Below are 13,595 nucleotides of genomic sequence, written 5' to 3'. Positions count from 1 at the left end.
CGGATCTATTTGGAGGGAATTCAGTTTCGAATCGTGACGGATTGTAATTCTGTAACGATGACATTGAATCGAGCCAATGTAAACCGAAGGGTAGCTCGTTGGGTGATGGAGTTGGAAAATTATCATTATACAATTCAACACAGGAGTGGTAAGTTGATGAGCCACGTTGATGCCTTAAGTCGTCTTCCTTCCGTTTCTGTTCATTCGGCTGAGGATTCCGGTCAAGTTGTTTCTGTTATTGATCCCGAGGACATAATGTTTCAGCTTCAAATAACACAGAATCGTGACAGTGATGTTTCTGCTCTCAGGGAAAAATTGGAAAATGGGCCTGTTGATGGTTACGTGTTGGAAGATGGTTTGGTGTATCGATCCGCAGGTGACGATAAGCTTTTACTTTACGTTCCCAGGGAAATGGAAACTAATGTCATTCGTTTTGCTCATGAGAAGATTGGTCATATGGGCGTCACCAAATGCATCGAGCAAATAAAAATGCAGTATTGGTTCCCAAAAATGAAGGAGAAAGTTGAAAAATTTATTCAAAATTGTATCCGGTGTATAATGTACTCTGTTTCGTCAACCAACAATCGTAAAACTCTACATAATATTCCGAAAAAACCTTTGCCTTTCGACACCATCCACATTGATCACTTTGGTCCTCTGCCGTCAATAATCTCGAAGCGAAAGTACATACTTGCTGTCGTGGATGGTTTTACTAAATTCGTGAAATTGTATGCTGTTAACTCCACTAGCACCAAAGAGGTCTGTGCGTGCCTTGAGAAATATTTCGAGCATTACAGTCGGCCGCGGCGTGTGATTAGCGACAGAGGAACATGTTTCACTTCTCTCGAGTTTGGTGCTTTCTTGCTGGATCACAACATTGAGCATGTAAAAGTAGGCACTGCGTCGGCACAAGCGAATGGCCAAGTCGAAAGGGTGAATAGGATTATCAAGTCTATGCTCGGGAAGGTGTCTGAACCAATCCAACATTCCGACTGGTCGAAGATGTTAGTAAAGGTTGAGTATGCTTTGAATAATTCCGTTCATTCGGTTACACGCCAGACTCCTTCCATGCTTCTTTTTGGGGTGAATCAGCGAGGTCGAGAGATTGACCGGCTGACTGAGTTCCTGGAAGATAGACAAGACGATGACGCATGTAGAAACTTGGATACAGTAAGAGAGGGAGCAGCAACAAATATTCAAAATTCACAGGAGAAAAATTTGAACTACTTCCAGAAAAGACATAAACCAGCCATCAATTATACTGTAGGCGATTTTGTAGTGATTCGGAATGTTGATACAACGGCAGGGACGAATAAAAAATTCATCCCAAAGTACAAAGGGCCTTATCGAATTCACAAAGTGCTTCCAAATGACAGATATGTCGTCAGGGACATAGAAAATGCACAGATTTCGCAAATACCATACGATGGCATTATTGAAGCATCTCGATTGAAACGTTGGGCCGATTGGCGAGACTCCTGCGAAGATTCAGACTTAAAGTTGCATGAAAACGAACTCTGACGGTTTTGTCACACCTACTATATCTGTAGACTTCCTCCCCTATTTCCCTTTCCCTAATATTGTATCCCACTAACCCCGAGTCGGTCACGGGTGTTTGACCGCCACTCCTCTAACATTATTTCCTGATCGAGACGATCAGATGTCAGGATGGCCGAGTTGTAATACTCTGGCCACAATGTACTGGTCTAAAGACGTTTCTGAATGAGCGAGTGTGTGAGTGTGAGAGTTACCGTTAAACGAATGTGCGATTTTAGAGTGAGTGGAACAGTGTGATTGCGGGGAAAGGTTCTAGAAGGATGAAGAGAAAAATCTCAACCAGTTTGTATTGAGCAGCCGGCGAATAAAGTTGAAAACTTATTTAAATCGCGTTAAGTTATTCCGAATCCCGAGAAGGAGCACCTGTGGCGGTTATATCTTCAGAAGTGGGATTGCCTTTGCCGTTGCCAGAAGAAGCCGAAATCAAAATCGCTCGAAATAATATGGATGCACAGCGGTTGAGCAAAGCCGAACTTATTGCGTGGCTCCAGGATCGCCATATTGAGTTTCCGCCTTCTGTTACGGTTCGGCACTTGCGAATCCTGTTCGAACAAGAGATGCTGAGAGAACAAAGGAACAATGCGGCTGCGAACGATCCACAAGATGGCGGCGATCAAGATGATGAGGACGAAGCGGAGAACGAGGAAGAACGGGAGCTGAATGCTGAGATTCGGATCCTACAGAAGCGGAAATTTGTTGCCGACCTCCGGCGTGAAATAGCAGCGATTGAAGCCCAGTTGAACGTAGTGAATGCAGCCCCAATCAAGCCACCAGACTTCCGCGACATCAAGTATTCCGTTCCGTGTTTCCGAGGTGGCGAATCGTACGATGCTGAGAAGTGGATTGATGACTTCGAGCAGGCGTGCGATTCCGTTCATGGTGATGACGATTTCCGACTGATGTGCGTCCGGCGATTGATGGAACCCGGATACGAAGGCGAATTGTTCCTCAGAGTCGACCGATCAAAAACGTATCAGGAATTCAAGGACAGCTTTCTGGAAAACTTCAGCCACGTTCATTCCGTATCGGAAATTATCGACACGATGAAGAAGACGACATTCAGCGCTGCAAAGACAACCGTAATGGGATACATTTTGAAAATGCAGGAAATTGCATCTCGAGCGAACATCGATGAGAAACAGACGGTGCAACTTATTGTTGACGGCTTTCGTGATCGATCTGCGAACATTGCAGTGCTCTACCCGGCGACAACCATCGCACAACTGAAGCAACTGGCTCATCGATATTCGCAGTTGAGGGACATGTATTCCGCTCCATCTTCCACGCAGATCAGAGTGAAAACCACCGCTAAAACCGCATCAAAATCTTCGACCTCGGATGTTCGCTGTTTCAACTGCTCCGGCGTAGGACATTTTTCATCTGCTTGCCCAGAGCCGAAACGGGAGATTGGATCCTGCTTCCGATGCGGTTCAACCCAGCACAAGCTGAAGGAGTGTCCAAAACCGGCTCCTGCTCATCGTCAACAGATTGCTTTGGTGGACGACTTCCGTCGCGGATCCGCAAGAATGGATGACGAATTGTCGGATGCAAGCGGTGGAACTATTCCAGAGGTTAACAAGGTAGGTGTCACATTTCCGTCAGATTCAGAAATGCAACTTGACAAAACATTAATCTCGCTGTTTGACACGGGCAGTCCGATTAATTTAATACAGAGATCGGCAGTCCCAATTCACTCTATTCCTACAGAGAAAAAACGTTCCGGTTACAAAGGTGTAGGAGGATTCCCATTATGCACATACGGAGTAATCCCTGTCAGCATAACCTTTCGCAATCGGACCAAAACTATTAAAATGTACGCTGTACCAGACCACTTCATTTGCCATCCTATGCTATTGGGTCGAGATTTTCTTAAAAACTTTGGAATTACGTTATATGATCATTCATTTGCCAATAATTTTGTCAAACCAAAAGTTGAATTACATGACAAAAATGAATTGAACATTTCCGGTGAAGCGTTGCATTGCATGTACAATCTCTTTGAAGAAAATTCCGAAGTTTATTCCGATTCCGAGACTTCCCTACGGTGTTCTAAGTGTCGACATCTTTTTGCTACGTGTGAGTCTGTGACAAACGATGTTCCCGTTCCTGACGTTTTCTCTATTGACATGACTGACAATTCTTCTGGATCATTTAACATAAACAGTGAATTGAGTTCGGACATCAGGGAAAAGTTCAGAAAAGTTATTGAGCAGGATTATTTGGACAGTTCTAACATCCCAACTCGGAAGCATGAATACGAGATGAACTTGAAACTGACATCAGACATTCCGATAAGTTTCGCTCCGCGACGATTGTCATATTCCGACAGGAAGGAGGTGGACAACATTGTAGATACACTGCTCGCCGAAGGTATTATCCGTCCTAGTAATTCTCCGTACTCTTTTCCTATTGTACTACGAACAAAAAAGTCTGGTGAGAAACGATTGTGCGTCGACTACCGAGCCTTGAATAAAATTACTGTACGGGACAGTTACCCCATTCCGTTGATTGATGATTGCTTGGAGCGTCTCGAGGGCAAACAGTACTTTACTGTGCTGGATTTGAGGAACGGATTCCACCAAGTGAATATGGCTGCTGACTCCATTCCATACACTTCCTTTGTTACTCCAGGCGGTCAGTACGAATACCAGAAAATGCCTTTTGGTCTACGGAATGCCCCTGCGGTATTCCAGCGTTTCATCAATCGTGTTCTTGAACCATTCATCAAGGAAGGGTCGGTAGTGGTGTATTTGGACGATGTAACTTTGGCTAGTTACACAATTGAAGAACATCTGGATTTGCTACGGCGTGTTTTGAGGAGGCTGGCCGAGTTCCGGTTGGAAATTAAGTTTAAGAAGTGTTTATTTGGTTACACCACGATAGATCTATTGGGATTTACTGTCAGTGGAAAAGGAATTCGTCCAAACGGGTCACACTTGGAGGCAATCAGATCAATGGCGCTTCCGAAGGACGCAAAACAGTTATCGAAAGCTCTTGGTCTGTTCTCGTATTTTCGTCGGTTTGTCCCTTTCTTCTCGGCTATCTCCAAACCGTTGAGAACATTAACAAGGCCCGAGGCGAAATTCGATTTTGATGATGATTGTGTCAAAGCTTTCAATACGTTACGAAACAGCTTGATATCCTCCCCTGTGTTGTCGTTGTATAGTCCTGATAGAGAAACGGAGTTACATTGCGACGCCAGCGTTGACGGGTTCGGTGGCATACTGCTGCAAAAGCAGGATGACGGAAGATTTCATCCTGTTGCTTATTTTTCTCAACGAACAAGTCCTGCGGAGTCTCGTTATCACAGTTTTGAACTGGAAACGTTGGCCATCATTTACTCACTCCGCAAGTTCCGGATCTATTTGGAGGGAATTCAGTTTCGAATCGTGACGGATTGTAATTCTGTAACGATGACATTGAATCGAGCCAATGTAAACCGAAGGGTAGCTCGTTGGGTGATGGAGTTGGAAAATTATCATTATACAATTCAACACAGGAGTGGTAAGTTGATGAGCCACGTTGATGCCTTAAGTCGTCTTCCTTCCGTTTCTGTTCATTCGGCTGAGGATTCCGGTCAAGTTGTTTCTGTTATTGATCCCGAGGACATAATGTTTCAGCTTCAAATAACACAGAATCGTGACAGTGATGTTTCTGCTCTCAGGGAAAAATTGGAAAATGGGCCTGTTGATGGTTACGTGTTGGAAGATGGTTTGGTGTATCGATCCGCAGGTGACGATAAGCTTTTACTTTACGTTCCCAGGGAAATGGAAACTAATGTCATTCGTTTTGCTCATGAGAAGATTGGTCATATGGGCGTCACCAAATGCATCGAGCAAATAAAAATGCAGTATTGGTTCCCAAAAATGAAGGAGAAAGTTGAAAAATTTATTCAAAATTGTATCCGGTGTATAATGTACTCTGTTTCGTCAACCAACAATCGTAAAACTCTACATAATATTCCGAAAAAACCTTTGCCTTTCGACACCATCCACATTGATCACTTTGGTCCTCTGCCGTCAATAATCTCGAAGCGAAAGTACATACTTGCTGTCGTGGATGGTTTTACTAAATTCGTGAAATTGTATGCTGTTAACTCCACTAGCACCAAAGAGGTCTGTGCGTGCCTTGAGAAATATTTCGAGCATTACAGTCGGCCGCGGCGTGTGATTAGCGACAGAGGAACATGTTTCACTTCTCTCGAGTTTGGTGCTTTCTTGCTGGATCACAACATTGAGCATGTAAAAGTAGGCACTGCGTCGGCACAAGCGAATGGCCAAGTCGAAAGGGTGAATAGGATTATCAAGTCTATGCTCGGGAAGGTGTCTGAACCAATCCAACATTCCGACTGGTCGAAGATGTTAGTAAAGGTTGAGTATGCTTTGAATAATTCCGTTCATTCGGTTACACGCCAGACTCCTTCCATGCTTCTTTTTGGGGTGAATCAGCGAGGTCGAGAGATTGACCGGCTGACTGAGTTCCTGGAAGATAGACAAGACGATGACGCATGTAGAAACTTGGATACAGTAAGAGAGGGAGCAGCAACAAATATTCAAAATTCACAGGAGAAAAATTTGAACTACTTCCAGAAAAGACATAAACCAGCCATCAATTATACTGTAGGCGATTTTGTAGTGATTCGGAATGTTGATACAACGGCAGGGACGAATAAAAAATTCATCCCAAAGTACAAAGGGCCTTATCGAATTCACAAAGTGCTTCCAAATGACAGATATGTCGTCAGGGACATAGAAAATGCACAGATTTCGCAAATACCATACGATGGCATTATTGAAGCATCTCGATTGAAACGTTGGGCCGATTGGCGAGACTCCTGCGAAGATTCAGACTTAAAGTTGCATGAAAACGAACTCTGACGGTTTTGTCACACCTACTATATCTGTAGACTTCCTCCCCTATTTCCCTTTCCCTAATATTGTATCCCACTAACCCCGAGTCGGTCACGGGTGTTTGACCGCCACTCCTCTAACATTATTTCCTGATCGAGACGATCAGATGTCAGGATGGCCGAGTTGTAATACTCTGGCCACAATGTACTGGTCTAAAGACGTTTCTGAATGAGCGAGTGTGTGAGTGTGAGAGTTACCGTTAAACGAATGTGCGATTTTAGAGTGAGTGGAACAGTGTGATTGCGGGGAAAGGTTCTAGAAGGATGAAGAGAAAAATCTCAACCAGTTTGTATTGAGCAGCCGGCGAATAAAGTTGAAAACTTATTTAAATCGCGTTAAGTTATTCCGAATCCCGAGAAGGAGCACCTGTGGCGGTTATATTTCAAATATGCGACATTTTTCTGCGTGCATGTTCATGGAGGCGGCGAAATCAATGAGTCATAGGCAGTGGCGATTTCCTAACCTCAAATCTACCTGTTCAACGAACGTAAATTTTTCAATTTTCTCATAAAATTAGTTTGTAATTTGCAAAAAAATGACGAGAATTGTCGTTTCCGTCCATTTTCAATTTGATTCTGATCCTGAATTCTCCGCAAATTCAAGTTTTAGAGTCGTTGAACAGGTAAAAAGTGAGGTTACGAGACGCCACCGTAGGCTGTTTTCGTTCGCTAACTTGTGGGCACTGAACTTTCCAATCGTTAGTATGACTTCCTCTTCCTGGTCTACCTGAGCGTTTAGGCTTCCAGTGACGATCATGACATCGCGGCTTGGACAGCGGTCGTATTCGCGTTAAAGCTGTGCGTAGAATGCGTCCTTGTCATCATCAGTTTCAGTACTTCCGGAGTGAAGGCTGCGCACGTTATACATGCCTGAAGTTGAAGAATCGGTACTCGATCCTCAACCTTCACATTCTTCCGTCGGTCGGCAACCAACCGGTCACGCGCCTCTGCATATCGCGCATCACGATAAAAGTTGTTTCCAGTTCGTGTATATTGCCGCAGCGAATGTTATGAAAATATTTGTTTAGTTTGAGATTGTACCACAGACAGACAGACGTAACACTCTAACATTGCCCATCGCACACAAATTTAACGGTCTATTTCTAAATATGATAGTTATAGCCAACTGCCCACCCGAGGCGCTCGCATAGTTTTTCTTCGATTTTTTTTATCTGTATTAGCGAGATTTTTATCCCAAGGCTAGTTCATCTCGGGACCCACGCTTTACTTCCCTTCCGAAGAAAGAACTCACTTTTTGCGAGTTTGTCGGGAGTGGGATTCGATCTCAGGTCCTCGGCGTGATAGTCAAGTGTTCTAACCATCACACCAGGTCCGCTCCTTCTTCGAATTTGACGTTTGCTCACTACTGCCACCTAGTTTATGGTTGACCAAACTCAGCCCTTTTAAGCATTGGGCGGACATGTTTCCGGGACTATGATTTGAGAACAAAAGTGTTCGAAGTGTTGCGTCTGTTTGTCTGTGATTATACTTTAACTGAATAATATGAACAGTTTTCGAGAGATCCATTTAATAATTTTCCTATCTCCTTTGCCGTATTGTTTTGTGCGAAAAAAAAAAGAATTTGTGAGTCGCATGAGAAACCACAAACTCCCTCCCATTTATATAAATTCTTGTGCGATTAGTTACCGGTCTTATATCAGGAAGCATGTGATGTAAATTTTAAAAATCACAACACTCGACCTTGCTCAATGTCCATTCATAAACTCACTGCGACACAACGACGCAACGCGCAGAGCGTTCTAAATTTGTTTACGCGCCAACAAACATACATAGCACCAAAGGCAACAACAGATGCGATGGCACATTCAACATCGTACTAGGGTATTGGTTCCCTTCTTAAGCATGTGGCTCCCATTTTCATCCTACGAAAAACAAAGGATTGAAGCGCTGTTTGTTTTGTTTCTTATTTTTGTATTTTTTGTTAGAAGTGAGCACCCATGAAAACAAAAAGAACGGAATCAATCAGTGCCGTAGTCGCTTGTTTTCGAATAAGATGAATATGGGAGCGTGAGATTAATGATGGAACACATACCCTATCATGTTAATGGGAAAATGCAGGTCATCGGCTTTTCAGTTTTCATGACTGTCTCCTTGGTGAGACTTCTACACACAAGTGGTCGGCGAACACGATGCGTCAGAAAATTGTTCCCGAAAAAAAAACACAGAACTTGTTTTGCTCTCCCTTGACTTTTGTTTTCGTTTCTGGCCTTGCGAGAACAATTTCTGGCAGCGTGCGACGGTCACGGTTGGGGGGAAATAACAAGAAAATAAATCTCATCTGAAGTGATGAAAACAAAAGCTAAAGATAGATGTTTATTCAAATGCCGTTTTTCGTCTTAGAATTAGCACTGGATTAAGATTTAAAACGTTCTGAATCTGAATCTGCGGTAAAACACTTACGACAGCGAAAAGCTTGGGCGCAAGACAACGAATGAATAATGGTTAACAATTAATGTTCAATCGTATCTGAATCACAAATTTTCTGCAGCATATTCGCTAGATGTAAGGCATACTCCTTAATCACATTGTTGGTTCCGTTGGCCACATCTTCGGCCGTATTAGCCGGGCGCTTTTGGAGGGTTATTCGAAACAGCTCTTTGAAATGGTTGACCATACGATCGCTGTCGGTCTTCTTCGCGCCACTAGCCGAAAGCATGCATAGTTTGACCAACGTTTTCAGTATAACCTGTAGCCGTTTCTCGAGCAGATCTAGCAGTTTCTGAATTTCGTCACAGTTAAAGTTGTTGCTAGTGGCACTAGTTGTGTACGATTTTGTCGTCGAAAGGTACTCGATCGTGGGTCGACACTGTTTGACGAGATCAAGCGCTTGCTGCAGGTGGCGCAGTTTGACTGGAATCGTCTGAGCCAGTTCACATTGGTATTCTTGCAGAGCGATGCGTTCCATCTGGATTTGCAGGTATTCCTGAGGCTCGTTTAGACTTTCGAAGATTTTTACTGCCTTCTCGTAGTGTAACTTACAGAGTTGCAGTACCGTCTTGCGGCGGTGTTCCTCGGCAGTCGATCGGAAGGAGAAGTGGTAGTAGGAGGCGATCCTGTTTGATAGAAAAGATCACATGGTTACATTACGTGGGAGGAATTTCGTTATATTCATATAAAACAGTCCATGTTCAAAATCAGCTAGAAACAATGTGAAAACTTTTTTCAGTGTATTAAGATAGAAATGTACCTGTGATGGATCAACGCCGCCCGGAACGAGTAGAGCACTTGACGAGGTCCATTGGTTTCCTGGTCGCAGATCTTCAGAGCTTTCTGAAGCATCTCTACCACTTCCTGTTCAACCTCTTCGAGGCTTTGAGTATTGTCGGTGTCTGCTCCGCTGTAATCTTGAAGTTGCTTTGCAAGATTGAACGTGGCTGTTGATAACTCCCACGTAACCAGCGACCACAGATCTGGATTTTCCTTTTTCGAACCCAGTACTCCTAATGCTCGTTGGTAGTATGCAAATGCCTCGTGGTAAAACTTCTTTTGTAGGTGAACATTGTTTCGACTAAAAAAAAGATTAATCATTATAACTATATTACTTGTTTCTGATGAGATTCTTACCTTTCACCAACCAAATGAATATGCGCCCGGAAGCGCATAAATCGCCCCATATTACAAAGCAAAAAGGCCAGGTTAGTGGGATCATTTACGGCTTCAAACAATGCAACTCCTTTCTGCAATGAGTCATACGACTTCTTTGCCAAAACTTGGTACAACGGTTCAATTTTGCAGTCCTTCTCTTTAGCTGCCTTTTCAAATACTTCGATTTCTTCGGTAGGCAACTCCCAAAACTTCTGATACTCCTCCTGAGCCCAATGCATATATTTTACGCCCAGCTCATTCCGAACACTGCCCAATCTGCGATTAAGTTCCCCTTTCGCGTCCTTTGAAGCACATGCCACAGCCGTTTCGTAACATCCGCAGCTTGTTATCATCAACTGTTCGACATTCGCCGTAGGTAAAGGCAACGATTGTTCCACGTCGATTCCAATATCTTTGACCAGTTCGTCCATAATTAGTTGATCTACCCGAGTGTCCTCTTCGAACTCCTTCAGATACTGATCAATATTGTCCCACTTTTTGGCCATCTGGAAGAAGCAATCACCTATCCGACCCAACAAAAGACTTCGTTGCGACGATACGCAGGAAATGTACTTGGTAACAACCTGTTGGCATCGGACGGCCGCATAGAAGAAGCGAAGTGTTGCCCCGTAACGCTCCTCAGAATAATTCAGTTCGGCAAGTGTCGCATAAGTGAGACAAGCCTTCTCGAACAAAAGAATCTTCAAGTGTACGTTCCACGATTTGATCACACCTATCTCACCCTTCAATAGCAATGATCTAGCGTCGACTTCCGAGGTCGTTCCATCTACCACCACTCGCTTTTTCTCAACCTTCCGTTTGGATTTTTTCTTCGCGCCTTTCTTTGAAGATTCAACTTCTGATTCACCGTTCGTGTCGCCTCCCTTCCATCCCATCGGAATCGATTCGCCAGGATTGGCTAACTTTGGCTCTGGTTTCAATGGACTATACGGTAGAGGAATGGCGTCCTCAGATTTAGCCATATTTTGGTGTGTTTCTTCGTGATAGATCTTGCGTTTTTCCTCAGCTTTCTCCTTTTCTTTTGTCTTTTGCTCTTCGCTACTGTCGAAATACTGCAGACAGCTCAAACCGTCAGCTATGTGCTGCAGAGCATTTACGCATCTTTCATCGATTCCGCCGATCAGTGGCGGTGGTCTTGAGTTATACCTCCAACTATCACTTCCGTTGTATTCCTGTAGCGTTTCTTCAATACTTTTGATGGCAGCCTCTAAACGACTGCTGGTATGTTCGTCGTCAGCGTAGTCCTCTTGCCGAGGAGTGGCACTAGCCGTGTGATCGCCAAATAACGAACTAGATTCATCGTCATCGTCTTCAATGACAGTGTTGAACTTTGGCGAACCGGGATCCGTTTCCGCTGGGATATACAAATCGGACAGAATGTAATGTGAGGATGTTACTATCTGTGGGTATTTCTCCTTCGGTAGAAGGGTAATGCAATTGTCCAGAAGAGTTCTGATTGCTCCGGCTTTCGTTGCGGAGATTCCTTCCGGGGAATTTTTCATATTCCGTGCCACGGTGTATAGTAACATTGCCACCGGTATCGTAAACGGATTCTGGTTGCTCTTCTGGATGGCTGCCTCAGATTCTTCCTCTTCGGTTGGTGCCCCGGCGGCGGCATTGTTCTCACACAGCGTGGTCAAATCGTATAGCTTAACGACGTCGTCGTTTTTCGCTTTAAATAACCAATACGTGTGACCGGCCTTGGTAGCGTTGGCTTTCAAAAAAGCTAGGATGTTTTGCGCTACGTTACGTATCACTTTCGGGGAAAATTTTGAATCCTCTAAATGGGGTAAATCTTCTGTTTTGATCAGCTCGTATCTGAAATAAATGAAGATTATAAATATGCGGATTTGTTTGTTTGTGCTCTAGATTCCACAATACAGATAAAGATCTCTAAAAAACTGAGTAATGGTTTAAGATATACGTTCAACTCACCTCTGCACAATGCCATCCAAATGGTAGCACATTACCACTTCCGGTACATTGCACATCAAGTTGTCCAACCAATAATCTATTCCCGTCAGCACATTGATTGGTTTTGTCTGGTCCCTCAAGCGAAGGCTAATGCATGGACGATTCGCCCCTCCAAAAATGGGCATATCGGTACCAATCAGCATCCGGATGTCTTCAAAAGTCCACACCACATTTCGGTTGAAGACGTGATTCCTTTGGCCAGGATCCGGACAATTTTCTTCCTCGTCTGGTTCGGGAAGTACTGGTCCAGCCAAAGGTAATGGTTTATAATCCTGGCATCCTCCATCATCCCCTTCCGCCAATTCAAACTCTTCGCCATTTTCATCTTCCTCCGCCCTTAAGCTGTAGTATAAAAACTTGGAAGTTAAGTACTTCTGTGCAAGAGCCTCTCTGGACTTGGTATGGATGAATAGCTTCCTGTCGCTATCGCTCAGACTGTTCAAAATGTGCTCATAAATAAACTGACGCAACCACTGCCATTCGGTGTCTTCCTGTCGTAGTAAATATTTGGCCACGTCGAACTCATCGATCAGCAAAGTATTTTCGATTCTATGCACGATCATCGATATGACGCTCTTCCTCGAATAGGGCAACTTCAGGAGCCTCTTGATATTCTCGGCATCCGACACCACATCCACTCCGCCGACGCAATCCGGGAACATGTTCGCCATCCGGAAACTGCTGAAGCCTCCCTGATGGGAGAGAAACTTTCCGAGCCCATAGGAATTGGCGGAGTTGCTGAGCCAGTTCGAGGGAGGCATGTTCAGGTCCGTGTTGCATTTTAACCGGGCAAACGGAGCCGTGCTTTGAACGTTCAGAAAACGCACGATGGCCTTCGATTTGACATGATCCTTTTCGTTGGCCGGTGCTGAAGAGTTGCTTTCCTGATGGTCGACCAGCGACGAGCATACGTGAATGTCAGCGTCATCCATCTGGCGAATATAACGAATGGATTAATAGCTGTTTTAATAAGATTTTTTACAAAACTTACCCTTTAGCATTGGCTGTACCGAAACAACCATTCCAGACTATTTCATAATAAGAATTACCGATAATAATCGAAGAACGTTTCTAGAAAACGCGAGATGATTCAAAAATACTGCGTATCGCACAACGATAACAGCTGTTTGATGGAACGGTTTGACAGAATACCAAAACAAAGTGCGTCCGACTGAGCAGAATTAAAGGATTCGGCACTCTTGGTCGAAGATTCGAGCAGTAAATCTGTACAGCGGTTTTTTTACGAATAGGGGAAGGCGAAGCATGATGAGCAGCTTAAGCATTACATATATATAGCGCATTTAGTTCACCACTGGACTATCGCACTAGTTTTCACGAGTGCGAAAACGCTAATAAAAGTGCGCGATTGCATCAAATCAACTCGGTGTCTTCAGAGCACTTGTTCTCCATAGATTGAAGAAATAGTGCGCCGAAGACATCAACCTGATTTGATGCAATCGCGCACTTTTATTTACCTTTTCGCACTTATAATGTCGCAGTTCGCAGTCCAGTAGTGAACTAAATGCGG

General features: G+C 44.0%; 2 protein-coding genes across 2 annotated transcripts; one reads left to right on the top strand and one right to left on the bottom strand.

The window, feature by feature from the left end:
* Nucleotides 1–1,995: 1,995 nt before the first annotated feature.
* On the top strand, nt 1,996–3,347 carry LOC109432574 (uncharacterized). Its single transcript, XM_019708918.3, has 2 exons — nt 1,996–3,137; nt 3,212–3,347. Exons 1-2 carry the CDS (start codon nt 2,001–2,003, stop codon nt 3,218–3,220), a joined length of 1,146 nt encoding a protein of 381 aa, XP_019564463.3. The 5' UTR covers nt 1,996–2,000; the 3' UTR covers nt 3,221–3,347.
* A 5,419-nt stretch (nt 3,348–8,766) lies between these two features.
* Nucleotides 8,767–13,225, bottom strand: LOC109425041 (erythroid differentiation-related factor 1). Its single transcript, XM_019700242.3, has 5 exons — nt 13,059–13,225; nt 12,029–12,999; nt 10,052–11,911; nt 9,675–9,995; nt 8,767–9,540 (listed from the first exon to the last, which is right to left on the bottom strand). The coding sequence occupies exons 2-5, from the start codon at nt 12,997–12,999 to the stop codon at nt 8,937–8,939; spliced, it is 3,756 nt and encodes a 1,251-aa protein (XP_019555787.3). The 5' UTR covers nt 13,059–13,225; the 3' UTR covers nt 8,767–8,936.
* Nucleotides 13,226–13,595: the final 370 nt, after the last annotated feature.

Source organism: Aedes albopictus, chromosome 3, assembly GCF_035046485.1.
Source record: "Aedes albopictus strain Foshan chromosome 3, AalbF5, whole genome shotgun sequence".
NCBI lineage: Eukaryota > Metazoa > Arthropoda > Insecta > Diptera > Culicidae > Aedes > Aedes albopictus.
Note: the sequence above shows the minus strand (reverse complement) of the source record. Positions and strands in the feature narration are given on the sequence as shown.